The sequence below is a fragment of the Meleagris gallopavo genome, chromosome 6 (genome assembly GCF_905368555.1).
Source record: "Meleagris gallopavo chromosome 6, MGAL_WU_HG_1.1, whole genome shotgun sequence".
Taxonomy (NCBI): Eukaryota; Metazoa; Chordata; class Aves; order Galliformes; family Phasianidae; genus Meleagris; species Meleagris gallopavo.
This window is the reverse complement of record NC_139409.1, coordinates 36,642,734-36,657,992: the sequence shown is the minus strand read 5'-3', so window position 1 is coordinate 36,657,992 and position 15,259 is coordinate 36,642,734. Positions and strand designations below refer to the sequence as shown.

Genomic DNA, 15,259 nt, shown 5'->3' with positions numbered 1-15,259 from the left:
ATGCCACTGGAACACCACCACTCTGAGAAGAATTTTTTCCCAGTATCCAACCTGAACCTCCCCTGATGCAACTTGAGGCCATTCCCTCGCATCCTATCACTGTTACCTGGGAGAAGAGGCCAACGCCACCTCGCCACTTCCTCCTATCAGGCAGCCATAGACACTGATCAGTTCTCCCCTGAGCCTCCTCTTCTCTAGACTGAACAATCCCAGCTCCCTCAGCCACTCCCCATAAGCCTTGTGCTCCAGTCCCCTCACAGCTTTGTTGCCCTTCTCTGGACACACTCTAGGGCCTCAGTGTCTTTCTTGTAAGTGAAAGTCACAAAATTGGGTACTAGCACTCAAGATGCATGCAGGCAGGATGCTTCCCCTGGCTGAGGCACCATCCCCGCATCTACAGCTACTTTAAAGCAAAGGTTTCCTTGCTGTATTCAGTTAGCAGCTTACATGCTCACTGATAGCTGCTGTGGTGACAGCTACAGCCCCGACTTCTTTCCCACATTAGCAATATAAATAACTTGCCTAATGAATCCCAGCCTCTGGAAGCCAGTGGAAATTTTCCTATTGATTGTTCAGCCCTACACAGCACTTCCTGACCCCTTGCCCTACTTATTTCCCACTTCCATTCCACATGTGCATCTCACTGTTCAGCTGGTTGCCCTTTTTCTCTCCTCTCTTGAAGCAAAACACCAAGGAGGTCCCAAGGGTCTTCAGCTTATCACTGCATCCCTGCACACGCTGAATATGTGCAGAATGCTTTGGGAAGAAGCAATAGCTAAATATAGAGCAGTTAGAGCCTACCCATTAAGGGCATGCCTGTATGGCACGAGTGCAACCAGCTCGGGTACCAGGAGCAGGGTAGTCATGGAGCTAAGTATAACCGAGAGAGAGGAACTGGCTCATGGCTTGTTCACCCGCTCACACATCCTGTCCCTCTGTGCCAAGTATCAGAGGCTTGGAGGAGGATATAAAAGCTCATAATAGCTGGCTAAATGCTAATTTGCCCATTGGACAACTTTCTTCCTGATTCAGCTTCTTAGCAACTGGGTTATGGCCCAAAGCGCCCAACACTTAGCTTTTCTGTCTGACCAAGTGTTTTTGGAGGTATGCTTTTTATTCACAGAAATGGGTAATACAAGGGACTTCTAGGCTGGTTACAACTGTGGGAAATAGATTTTAAAAGAAGGTGAGGGCTTGGACATTTATTCCAAAAAGACCAAACATTACAGGATCCTTTCCTGTGCAACCTACTCCAGGAAACCTGCCTTAGCAGGGGGTTGGACTAGATGACCTGTAGAAGTCCCTTCCTGTGATTCTGTGATCTTGCATTAATGAAGCCCGTGATATATGGTTATAATATCACTGTTTACCTTTTCTTTCTGTGCTATAAATTGCCTAATCTGCTGGTGCACCATCTGCTTAACCAGAGGGGAAATCATCAGCTAATGAAATGAATATGGGAGTATTTATTGCCTGATTGGGCCAATCACAATTTTTGGAAGGCAAGCAGAGTGGATTTTGCTAAGGATGCACAAAAAGCTGCCCTTTGCTCTCACTGAAGCTCCAAGACTTAGAGTCACAGTGACCAGCCCTTTTGTTACAAGGACCATTGCTCCAGGGGCAGAGCACTGCCTTTTTACACCCAGACAAAACAATGACATCTCCCTTGGGAATAAACCAAAGCATGTTCTGTCCCAGAGAATTATTACACAAAAATACCCAAGGCATAGTTTGTGACTTAAGGGCCAGGACAGCTTCATATTTTTTGCAGCTCTATGTAGCACAGTGTTTCCCTGAGCCCAGCCTCAGCTTGGAGGTCAGAAGGTGCTGTAAGGCTGCAAGGTACTGAGTTGCATCAGGACGGGCAGTGTGAAAGACCTGGTCAGACCTTGCATTCTCCTAGATTAGGTCCAGCTGATGAAATTTTATTTCCAAAGTGCTGTCTCCTCTGTTCTGCTAGGCTCTGAAGAGTTAAAGTTATTAACTGGCTTCAGAATAAAATGCACTTGGAATAAATATGCTTTAGGATAAACCTATTAAAAGGATAAAAATGCCATTACCAGTGGTGAAATACGATTGTGCGACCTTTTAAATAAATAAGCCTGCTATGCACCAAATTATGTCAGATAATAAGCTTTCTACATGATAGAGTCATGCAGTGGTTCTCACTCTTCAGGCTTTCAATGAAATACTGCTAGCCTTAAAGGGCTTCTGAAATGTTACACTAAAGAAAATTGCTTCCAGCTATAAAACTTAATCGTTAAAACAAATGTAGTTTTCCATAAAAGCCTGTGCAAAGCATATGTAGTGAGAGTGAAACCTGTACTAGAAACAAACCTTGGGTATCCAAACTGTTTTGCAACACACAATTCTTCTTAATATAACTTAAGATTCTAGGTAAATAGAATCCAGGTAAAGATTCTGGAATAACTTGATTGAAAGGAAAAGAGTTATAATCATACAGCGCCAGTGTCAGATCAAAATGATGTTCTCAGGGTCTCGGAAATGTGCTTGTGGGATATCTCTCAATGCAAATGTTGCTGTGGATCCAAGTGAATGCACATTGGTAATGCTGGTGCTTGAACAGTGGTGGCAATGCTGACCTCCCTGGCTGTCCTGCACCCTGTCTGCGCTGTGCCTCATAGATTACCCAGATCGCTCCTGACGCAGGGGTGTTTCTCCAAAGGCACATCCATATCTGATTCATGGAAACAGAGCTGGATGTGATCAGCCTTGTGAATAAAGTCAGAAAGGCATTTAGTCAGAATGAGCTGCCAGCTTCACATGTGGCTCTCTACAGTGAGCCACAATAAGAGCTTTCTGGTCTAAACTTTTACAAATAAGAACAAATGAAGCAAATTCTCTCATTCATTCTAATGATGATGGATGAACTGACAAAATCTCCTGGTTTTAGTCAAATATTCGTGGTTACTTCCTCAATTGTTGCATGAATATCAGCGATGGCTTGTATTCCCAGCTAAGGTCTAGAAGACAACTCCAAGGACCAAAAACATTTGGAATTCCCCTCCGCAATCATTTATTCACTTCAAAGGCAATGTCAAATAACACACTGGACATTAACAGCAGGAAGCATTCCTGTTTCTTCGTTTTTTTCTTGAGCTGGGAGAATGCTAACAGTTTTTGTTCAACCCATGGAGGAACACTGATAATTTTCACCTATGCCCTACCCAGTACAAGCTTCAGGAAGCACTGAAAAAAAACATGGCAAAATTTAAACAAACGAAAGAAGCCAGCTATGGCTCCAAAAAAACAGAAACTCTTTGGACCTTAGCTGTTGTAACTGCAGAAGAAGCAGGTACGCTCTCCAGTAGTGCTTCAGCTGGCTAGAGCTATGTGAGCAGGACTGTCTTGAAGGACTGCATGGCATCATGAGGCTAGCAGGGAAATTTTTATCTGCCCTTCCTAAACAACTGCAGCATAATGTCCAGAAACAACTGATAAGTTTGCTCCTGGCAGGGGCTCAGCTGCATCCCAAAATGCCTCCAGACATTTGCCATTGTGTTTTATTGCAGCTCCTCAAAAATGGTCAATTGAAAGCATTAATCTTGCAGAGCAGGCACGGTGGAGGAGGACAGCTGCTCGTTATATAATCCTGCCAAATCCTTGATGCAGCAGTTCTCAGCCAGCAATCGTCTTGCTCTGAGTCATCCGGAAAGTCTCTCACTCAGTGAGCTTCCAGGACCAGACCATCAAAACAGGCTGTGTTTCCATTTCCCATTTCAAATTACAGCAGACACGTATGACTCAGGGAAGTCATTTGCTCTTCATCCACCTTCAGATGCTATCCCGTGCCCGGATGCAGCCTGCCTCGTGCTGAGCTGGACACTGGTGGAGCTGAGGTGGTGCTGGGCTCACGGCTCTCCTGGTGCCATTCTCATTCAGGGCCTGGTGCGCCTGCTGAGAAGGACAACACAAGGCCCAAGGGTGAGGAATTCCTCTCCCTGCTTGTCAGAGAGCCTGAGATGGCACACACAGAGCCAGATCTACTCTATACTGATATACCTATTGCTGGCTCCTGTCAGAAGGACACCATGCTGTTACTTGGCCACTGGAGTGACCTGCTTGGTGGAGGCTGGGCACTACTGAGCACTGCATCCCCCATGCCGCACCTGTGTGAGAGGCTTCATTAGGTCATGTCTCTTTCTTTCCTTTGAGGCAATGCCAAGTGGTCCTCTGAGCCTGGGTGACAGCTCTCAGTAGGATGCAGCACACTGGCTCTGCCTTTGGGTGAGGAGATCCCATGTTTTGAAGCTGGCCAGCTAGAGCTGCTTCTGTCCGGCCTCTCCTCCTTGCTGGGCTCAGTGCTGTCATCAAAGCTTGGGCACACAAAGCTGAGGAGCTTATTTTTCACAAAACCAACTGATTGCAGCTTTGGCAATCTCGCTCATCCTGAACATCACCACCAAAATAACCCCAAAGAACTGACTCAGCAGCTGTGATAAAACCAGGAGGAATGAGGCTGGTCAGGTTAGGTTTGCTCCTAGGTGCTGGGAGCTAGTCCAGGGATACCTCTTCAAGGGGCAAGGAGAGGAAAGATGGAAAGTAATCCCTTTCCTGATGCTCCTTGCCTCTGTGCACAACACAATTTCTTCAGCCTTTCCTGTTGTCACAGAGTTCCTACAGAAGGGTCGTACCAGTCAATATTCAAACTTAATACAGTTAATGTGACTTCAGGACAATCTGCAAAATTTGCAAAACACATCAATTCTCAGTGTTCATGTCCCAGTCCCAGTTCTGCAGCTCATTTCTGCATGGTCACAATTTCACTGAAGTCATTATTCAGTCTCTTATTTCCTTACTTTTTGGACGATTTTTCTTAAAATTAGTGAAGAGCGTTGCCAGGATGGCACCTACTGTGATGGTACCTACTATGAGATCAGGTGATTTATTAGCAAGATATTTTAAAGTTTTCAGCCCCAGGCATAGAGGACCATCCCCGGAGAAAAGAGAACTGCATACTATTTGTTTTCCATAGTTTGGTGCTGCTTACATTTTTATTAACCTAGCCATTGAAAACAAAAGCCATAGCTGAATTTTCATTTAATTTCAGGACTCAGAACAATGATTCAGTTTTCACGGGTGTTGTTATCTTTTCTCCTTTTTTTTTTTTAATCATAAATCTAAGAATTCTTTTCCCAGTGCCCCAGTCAAAATAATCATTACTTTTTTTTTAACTTATTTTTTGTTTCCTACAGATAAGTTATAACCATTGCTTTAAAATTGCTGTTTGGGGAAAAATGGGTACAAAACCAAAGCTGGAAGTGTAATCTAAAATACATATCATTGATAAAGCACAGCTATCATCTTTGCACTAGAAAGCATTGGCTTTAATGTGAAAAACTTGGTATCTCATTATCAGTTCACGTCCTTCTTTTTTTCAGCCCATTTCTATTAAGAACAGACAATCAGGTGGCTAATAAACCACCTATTAAGATTAGGAACTAGATTCTCCATATTAAATAGAATCGATTGAATAATATAATTTGAGTAAATAATGAATGCGTGAATCTATGAAAATCAATCAAGTTCCTTTTATTTATATCTCTTTTCCTAAATTTCTAGTTGTTAATCTTATCTGTCTGCTTATCTCTGTCCTTGGATTTTAGTGCCTAGTCAAACCTTCTTTTGTGTCTTCTGCCAAGACTGTAAGGAAATGTTCTCCATTGAACACTGCAGCAATACATTGTAAACAGTGTGAAAATAAGATGAAATTTTCTATTTTACTTCGAAGATTTACTGACTTTGTTTGACCACACATTGACAAAACTGCTGTGCGAATAGTTGCAAACAACACTGCAAAGACATCACTTTTATATACAGCCCTGGATGAGCTGAAAACATAAAGCTCAAAACACATCATCTATTCAGTGGTTTATAAAGATTGTGTAACCTAGGATCTAAACTCATCTGACTAACAATGAAACCATGAGAGAGACAGGTGGTTTGTAACTGTGGATGAGTTGAATGGCCGCAGTTCTCTTACAAGGAAAGGATTCAGATAATTGCTTGCTAGTCACATTAAAACAATGCTAGAAGAAAAATGTATGAATAAATGAATGAGTGAACACTGGATTAATGAGCTACTTCCTACACTTAGCGTGTGAGCTCTACTGGGATGGCAATTCATTTTCATTACGTGTATGAATGCAATACAATGCATTAAGGCCTCAATTTACATCTGCTGTTCTGGCTGTGACACACAACGAGGCCTGGAAAGCAGGGGGCTTGACCACTGCAAGGAATGCATTTCACAGAGCATTTCTCAGCTGAGAACCATCCTTCTGCTTCACGTTCATGTGCAGACTGACACTATGGACCTACTAAGCTGCTGCTTCTCTGAGGAAAGTGGGGTCTGGTTAGGTTTGTCCTGCAGGCATTGCACATGCCAAGCTACTTCAGCCCACGAGGCATAGCCCTGCTCAGCCATGGCCAGAGTAGCAGTGGCAGATCTGGTGGACTGACCCTGGCTAGCTGTGCCTTTTGCTGCAGCACCAGCAGGCCAGCTGACTTGACCTCTTCCTTTTCTATTTTTGTTCACGTTCATCTTTATTCTTCTTCTTCTTCCAAGGGAACATCTCAGCTTGCATGAGAGAGCCATCTGGGGTCCACAGGTGTGCCCCTGCAGCCCTTCCATAGCAACCACCCAGGCGCACGACCCAAGGAGTCAGTTCAGTTAACAGCATGTTAACTATTTTCTGAAGCCTGGTGCCAGGCAGGCAGCTTTGGAAGCTTCAAGGGGGCTACCTTTGACCTGAGAGCACTTGAAGTCAGCATTGATCTTAACAGAGATGGACTGTATTGAGTTGCTCATCGACTCCCACTGAGCTCCCTGTTCACCAGGATACCCCAGTTCTGCACTTCTCTGAATGATGGAGGTGACGGCATTGAATGAGATTAAATGTCATCTTCATTACAAAAGAGCCTTTAATTATATGATATTGAATATCATTCAATACTGAAGAAAAGAATGTTCTTTCAAACTTCAGGCAGTGACAAGAAGAACTGGGTGCCCATCCTGGCACATTATGTTGGAGCACGAGAGACATCAAATTAGATGTTGCACAAGCAATACGGCCCAAGCACTTCCTAACTTCAGGGAGCAAGGCTTTGCAACCTACACGCTCTGTGTGTAATTATTAAACGGGGGCTGATTCAGAACCTTGACATATGAAGATAAGAACAGCCCACAGGCTCTCCATCCTTTTACACGTGTATAGATTTCAAGCAATTACTTGGAGAGGACTGGATCAAAACACCGGTTGTTTTTGAAAGCCTCAGAAAAGAGTGACTAGTTTGATTCCAAATTGCCTATTTTTTTGTGGCTGAAGCAGTATATCCAGCACTCTGGGTATTTTGGCGTGACATTTTCAGAATAATACCTGTATGTGCTACACAAGAAAAGAGCCATTTGAGAGCAAAAAAGGGTGTTTTTTTGCCATCTTGGAGAGCAAGTATGTAAGAATAGGAACCAGGACTTATTTTCAGCCCAGCTTTTTGATTCACAGGTAGACAAGACTGCTCACACACAGTCACTTTTGTCACTGGGTTGAGACTGCTGAACACCCACTGCATTTCAAGGACAGAGATAAGACGGCAAGCCCAGACACCACTCTCCTCTGCTGCTAATTGCTTCACTTTAAGACCCATACAACATCAGCGATGACATTCAAGGACCTGCTGCTGCAGGGAGCTGACTGCCCTTCTGCCAGCACCTGTGCCTAACGCAGGCAGCGCCCAGCAGTCGGTGCCCTGAGACACGTCAGAGCCAGCCAGGCCTTCTGCCACACAGAGCTGTGTGGCTGAAAGACTCCCAGAGCTGCAGACAATGTATGGAAACAATTACACTCACTGTTGATTAGTACAATCTGCCCTTTTCAACTTAGCTGGTGTTGCCAAGTGATGAGCACACCTCTATGAGCCACGTGGAAAGGAGTTCACTACTTGCTTACTTAGAGAACATGCTAAATTACGCAATCTGTTTTAATGCATCCTGCCCCCTAGGAGGACAGAATTAATTTTGAACTGCAGCTGAAAAAAAAGATCAGATCCTCACCATCTACCAAATGCTAATTAGTTAATCCACACGGCTACACAAATGTGAGATCCACTGTCTAGTAAAGGCTTACAGTTGACCATTTTCATCAGCACCTGACATCACGCTGAAATAGGCTGTTGGCATACAGCCCTGTTTCTATGCAGTGTAGCTGTGATACCCATTTTGTCCTGCTTAGGAAGGAGACAGCTCTTTCAATCACATCTAAAACATGCCTGTTCAGAGCAAGAAATAAGCAGTCCAGCAAGCAGAGAAGATGGTTTGGAAATCAATTATAGGATACCTTGGTGTCTGAGCGAAATTCCTGAAGCTTTCTCTTCCCTTGCCACCCCCACCAAGCTACAGCTCAGTATCTCTGTTCCAAGCAGACTCCTCAAGTTTAAGGGGGACTGAACTCAAGAGGCTGCCTCTCATCAAGACAACTGCTAAGCGTCAGCTGAAACTCAGGAGAACAGAGATTTGCACTCTGTTGAACTTACATAGCAGGTTCAAAATAAAATAAATCAGCAGTTAGGAAAGACAGGAATCATATAACCTCTCTAAGCCTGGATTCCTAAGCTGCCAACCCCTCAAAACAAAGTTTTCCTTGATGTTTTGCCTTTTTAAAATATATTTTAATTAAGATGATCATTTAACTTTCCTCTTCACACAAATGCTGTGCTGCAATTCCCCCTCCTTCCAACCCCAAACGCTAAGTTAAACAGAGCTAAGAAACTTCCATCGTGAGAAGATGCTAAGGCAGCCCGAGCTCCTGGAGGCTTGAGATGAGCTGTACGTACCCTGCCCTCCCGCTGCAAATACCACCATCTGTTTCAAATTACTTAGCCTGTCTGGTACACATTATACCCTTTCACATACATCTTTACCAGCAGACTTCAATGAGCTCTCTGAAGGGGACGGTATTTTCCCCTCTACTCCAAAGCTGAAGAAGCTACAGGACTGCAAGGGAAAAGGCAAGTTTAACTGAAGACAACGTCCCTTGCACACACTAGCAATTTTGAACTCTAGCAAATGAAACAGCATTAGTGCCAACTCTCTGTCATCTGGCACCATCTTCCCCATCCACTGCAAGGGCAATTGAACAGCTCAACAAGCACTAGATGAGTATCATTGAATCCAAAGCTGTTACCTTACCACTTCAGCCCTTAAACCTTAAGAAACAGGGAAGCACCAGTCCTACTATGCTCAGGGGAGACCTCATTGACTCCATTTGCTGATTAGTTCCTTCATCACAGGAAAAGTAAAAAACAAGATTAGTAACAACAACAAACTTCTGTCTCTCAAGGAGCAGATAGCACTTCTTAGCATAACAATTTTTTGTTTGCTTCAGCCAAAGAAAACAGGATGAAAGGACTGCTCTCAAGTTGTTCCTGGATTGAAGAACATACTGCCAAGAAATCTCTTCAGATTATAGTCCTCCTGTTAAGAACTTAAATCAAAGAGCAAATGAGTAAGTTTATTTCTCAGATGAAATTGTTATTTTTAATTCCTTTCCACACAACACAGTTTGAAACTGGCAAAATACAAGCTATTAGGTCTTCTATCAACCCTGTCTCCCATCACTACCCAATGGCAGCCTAAAATACATTATTTAAATATCATCCAAGTGCAATTGTTTCTATCACATACCCATAGAGGCAACCTAAATGCAGCTTCTGCAGAAAAATATTCTGTTTTTATATCAAAAGTCAGAACTAAGACAGTGTCTCCAATACAAAGTGAGTGGCCTGGAATACCGTACAAGTGAACTAATACTGCTGTCACAGTAAATACTAAAATATTGCATGCCTCAATGAACAGAATGAGCTGCTCCTTTTCACTCAGTGCTTTGTTGGTTTAGCCTGTGTTAGCAGACAAACAGGCTCAAGAGCTGGTTTTACTGAAGACAGGAAAAAAAAAAACCAGAACTAGTAAAATCTAATTGTCATTAGTATTTAATCATCTATAAAAAAAATAAACCAGCACTTCAAGTTAACATCTCATTGCACACAATCAAAGCGGGCCTTCAGTTTTAACACAGGACACAGTGACAGTGTGAATACACTCAAGGGACAGTGAAGAATACACTCAAGCCACCAAAACAGGGATGTGGACCAAGCCATCAGGATTTCAACTCACTGCAGCTATCTTTTCAGTCTTATCAAAAGCAAAACCCACCACATTCTAGGTTTGTGGTCTAGAATTCTCACAAATACCAAATTACGTTTTCAAAAAAAAACTTTCAATATATAAAAGCAAGCAAATTTCTGGAGAATTCCACCCTTCTCCACATAAAGCAAGAAGGAGCAGAAGCATTGGTTCAATTCAACAACCCACGTCAGCTTTATTAGACTGCTGTGTTTACAAGAATTAGCGGTAGCGGTGCAGCTGCAGGGTATTGCGCCTTCTCCAGGCAGCACGACGTGAGCCACCAATGGTGTGGTGGAATTTGTGGCCCTTGCCAAGGCCTCGGCTCTTCCTCCCAGCTGACGTCAGGCCACGCATCTCTCTGTGCTTGTGAACGGGCTTGGTGATCCACTGGGTATCGGGGTTGCGGCGGATGGCCTTGTGGAAGGGATCGATCAGGATCACCTCGAAAAACTTGTAAGTGGAATCCTCACCCACCCAATAGGAGTTCAGGACTCTCAGAGCTCCACAGTGACGGCCAGCACGCTCCTAGAGGAAAAACATCATTGCAAAACGCTGTGAAACCATGGAAGCGGGGGCACTCTTCATGTAAAAGGATATGAATAACCCAAGCCTAATTTTGTTCTAGAATTTTTCATTTGCTCTGAGCAAAACACTCTCCTGAAAAGAACCACACAATCTCTGGCAACAAAAACACCCGAAGAAGTGATGTTTAGAAAAAAATGCTGTATTCAAAAAAGGCTGCTGGAATTCTTAAGTGAGACAGGTTTTAAAGAATGTAATGAGAAATGCATGTGGTTGACAAAATAAAGAACTATTCCACACACAGAAGAGCCCCGTAGGTAAATGCAGAGTTAAAACTTAGTACCACGAGCCACACTTGGGGCCGTGGAACACTTCTGAAAATTGTGAAAGACCAATCAATCTGAATGTCCAAAGTTACTGAGGAAAAAGGCCTGGAGGACAGAAGCCCATATCGATAGGAAAAAAGAGGAACAGTTGATGTAACAAGCCTTCAATATGCTATTCCTATCCTTGGCTGCGGTTGGAAAGAAACAGTCCTTGTTTAGGAAGCAAAGCAGAAAATAAGTTGAGTTACAGAACTCCATCTGCCTCTCCTGTCGAGACCTCCCCTTTTCACCCTAGGAATGGATCACTACAGATCCATCCAACCTCTACCTCAAACCTATTACTACAGATGTCCACCAACCCCCAGCTTACAACTTCTTGCGCATTTCATGTATTTTCTCCAAGTCCTTCCCTTTCTCTAGCACGTGGCAGTGACACATACTAAACATTAAAATACCAATCACCCTCAACTAGCTTCTACGTGGGGATGACAGTGACAGTCAAGGTTTGGCATTTCTAGAACATCTTTATCTGAAGAAAAGAAGCCTTCCAGGAGAAAGCAAGCCAGATTCACAACATTTTGGACTAACTGAGAAGGTCAACAACCTCTTTTCATGAGCTGTCACCAGAACCAAGCAGTTATCAGACATTTAGGAATACCATACATAAGCACCATGAGCACTCAAAACAAAGCTTTAAATTTAAACTCATCACTTTCGTTAAAAAAGTAAATGGAACAGAGAAACAAAACCATAACCACCCCGTAAGCAACATCCTGCTGAAATAGGAATGCTTTTTTGGTTCTGGGAAAAGTCATCTGCTTAAAGACGTACAAGAATGGAGACTGCTCACTGCCTTTACAATGCCTCTTTTGGGGAGTGCTGGTCAGTACTGCTCTAAGTCTTGCAGTTTGTTTTTTTTCCATACATGAGAAGTACAACTGCAGCATTATGAAATATAACCAAACTCTCCTGAGTGGAAAATCTCCATTTTCAGCATTTTAGCAGGTAACGATGTCGTTCAGCAATTTAAACTACCGATCTTCAAGCTTATGAGACAGAGATAGTTTTAACTTCAACACGTCTCTGGAATGCTGTTTTCAGAGAGTATGATACAGCTAAGTACACTGCACAGCACTCCTACTATATAAACAGGTGCTGCAGTCCTTAAGACAGGAATTTACTTGTGTTTTGTGGAAGGACCACTGTCTAAAGCTGCTAATACATACAACACGGTAGGGAACATAAAGGCAGGATTTAGCAGTGACTACAGTCACACAGTTCAGCATATTTGAATTTCAGTTTCTCATACCCAGCCCTTTGTTTTTCAGGCCTTTGTCAGTTGTATGTCTTTCATTACAAGTATTGCAGCATGCTTCTGAAAGAAACATACCCCAGAAACTTCAACAAACCACCTTAGTGGTTCTTTCCACTTCCCCTACAAGCAGAGTGTGAATAGGTTTCCCTCTTTTGTCTCAATACAGCTTTTCAAGACTCTCTGGTGCTTTCCTGCCATCAATACTCCAGATCTTTTACCCAGAGCGTTACAGAACAGTTACTGGTTTGCTCACTAAGCCTTTTCCACTTTTACAGACTAGGTGTAACCCCAATTATCTGAGCAATAACCAAAACAGTCACCTCTGCTACAGACTGAAGACTGCGGGCAAACTTGAGCTGGTTGACACCGTGATGCACAGGCTTCCCATAGGTTGCACCTTTTGGGACAGGGCGCTTACGACCACCACGACGAACACGGACACGGTAGATAACATAACCTAGAAGAAATGGCTATTTAGTGTAGCAAGCTCACATTATGGTAAGGCAATTCACATGCTCATACTGCATTTCCAACCCCAAAAGCTTTGCATGAAATGCTGCAATAAAGCAGGTCTTTACACTCTCCACTGAAACGTACAACTCTTAAGTCGCCAGCACAGAGCATGGTGTTACCTCCATTATAACTGAATAGTGATGTACAGTTGTCAGGACTTTTTCAGTTCCAAACCAGAGTTTACAGCACCTTTTCATTATGCATTTCCATATAAACTAAGAACACCAGTGCCACAACTCACAAAAAAATCCACCCCCACTCCTAGAAGATAATAAAATAATCCCAAAACTAAAGGGCCATGCAGAAAAAGCACCATTCAAAAAGCACTGAAGCACAAGTTACCCATTAACTCCACTGAAACATGAGGAAATGAAGCAAACCTCACAAATAGGAATAGAAGCTTGTACTCTTCACTTTTACATCATGACAGAGAACAAACATGGCGACTTGCTTCAAGGATTTACTCAAGTTACAGACAGATGTCCACTTTCCCTCAGTTAGTTTGTTTCTCCGATCAGTAACTGTTTCTTAATGATCATAGAAATTAAGTAACTTTATCCCTAGTCAAGTACAGAGAGATATCAAGTAACTTGGGAAAAAAGTCTGGCCTGAGGAAGAAACCTCCTTGCTCCAAACCTACCCTACTAAAAACACTGGTCAGTGCTACCGTAATAAGTCAACACAAGGAGAATTACAGCCTGAATGCACTCGATCTTCATCTGCCTAATTGGTCACAGGGACATTAACTCAAATTACACAAAATACAGTTTTGGGCTGTGGGCACTGCTACTACCTGAACATACGTATAAATTTATTTAATTCAGGACACTTCAATCTTTTCCAGGACATTCAAGCTTCTCACTTTGTCATTCTACTATCAGTTATAGAAGGAAGCAAGTTGACAAAACCACGGTGACTGCATCACCAGGCACTCTTCATCTCCTTGTCACATTACCTTGCTTGGCCTTATATCCCAGCCTGCGAGCTTTGTCTGGCCTGGTTGGCCGGGGAGCGCGATGCAGAGCAGACAGCTGGCGGTACTGCCAGCAGCGCACACGAAGGAGGAAACGCATCACATCTGACTGCTTTTTCCTCCATAGCTCCTGGATGTACTTGTAGGCACCCATGTTTGGCTACCTGTTAAGACAAGAGATTGGTGAAGGCAGCAAATCTGGCTCCAAAACTGCACAGCTTCCAATAAAAAGATACTGCACTAAGCCATACGTACAACATCAATGGTACGTAATACGCTTTCATGCTCTTTTGAATCATTAGTGCACTCGGTAATATGGCTCACATTTAGCAGCCTACAATGAGACACACAGACGTTACCGCTGTCAGCAATTCTCATCCATTCCATAGAACGCTTTGGGTTGGAAGCAGCCTAAAGCCCACCCAGTTCCAACCTCACTGCCATAGGCAGGGCTGCCACCCACCAGCTCAGGCTGCAGAAGGCTCCATGCAACCTGGCCTCAAACACCTCCAGGGATGGGGCATCCACAGCTTCTCTGGGCAGCTGTGCCAGGGCCTCACCACTCTGAGTGAAAAATTCCCTATTTCATTTTCTTAACGTTTGTGAAGAATGCATAAATTGTTCTCTAGCACTCCTCATCCAAGGAGCTACTACTTCATGAATTGCAAATATTATTAAAATGGAGAGTTAGCACCTGACTCACTTTAAATGTTACTCTTTAAAAAGGTATGTGACTGTGAGTGGCCTAGTTTTTACTATAAAAATGGTTTAAGTATCTCTAGGACCTGCTTAGCTCTCACACACCTGGAGCGCTCAGATTCCAGCAGATGTAAGTCAACACCATCACACCACCACTCCAATCACAATTAAAAACAATCAAACAAAAGGTTCCTCGTGCGAAAAGCACCCCACGTTCTTCTCTGAATCAGTTCAGCCGCAGCCGGCCTCCCCACACCCCATTTCAGATCTGCATCGCGGCACGACCATCGCAACGCTGCACACCAGGCGCCTAACCCAGCCACGCGGCCGCCCGCCCTCGCAGCTCCCTCCCGCCCCGCCGCTCCCGGCCCGCAGCCCACTATCAAGCCGTACGGCGAGGCGCGGCCCACGGGCCCCGCGCCATCCTGCCGGGCTCCGCCGCTCGCCCGCCGGCCGAAGCGGCCGCATTCCGCCCCGCCAGGGCCGTACCGCGCAGGGCCGGCAGCGAGGCGGGCGGGTGGCCGGCAGGGAACGGGGATGGGAGCGGATGGAGGGGCAGCCGAGCACGGACGTACCCGAACCCGATGGCGCCCAACGCCGGAAAGGAAGAGGCCTGCCTCCCACACCCCCTTGCGGCGACACCGCGCTTCCGGCGGCGGCCCCGGCGCCTCATGGGTAATGTAGTCGCGTAGGGGAAGCTCGGCAGC

The 15,259-nt window shown here is 44.3% G+C and overlaps 1 protein-coding gene across 2 annotated transcripts; it reads right to left on the bottom strand.

Moving 5' to 3' along the window:
* Window positions 1-10,372: 10,372 nt before the first annotated feature.
* On the bottom strand, window positions 10,373-15,249 carry RPL15 (ribosomal protein L15). 2 transcript variants are annotated; one of them, XM_085226347.1, is made up of 4 exons: window positions 15,128-15,249; window positions 13,836-14,017; window positions 12,688-12,824; window positions 10,373-10,729 (listed from the first exon to the last, which is right to left on the bottom strand). In XM_085226347.1, exons 2-4 carry the CDS (start codon window positions 14,005-14,007, stop codon window positions 10,424-10,426), a joined length of 615 nt encoding a protein of 204 aa, XP_085082473.1. In that variant the 5' UTR covers window positions 14,008-14,017; window positions 15,128-15,249; the 3' UTR covers window positions 10,373-10,423. The 2 variants fall into 2 exon arrangements, with proteins under 2 accessions (XP_085082473.1, XP_085082474.1); XM_085226348.1 differs by lacking the exon at window positions 15,128-15,249 and adding an exon at window positions 15,042-15,065.
* Window positions 15,250-15,259: the final 10 nt, after the last annotated feature.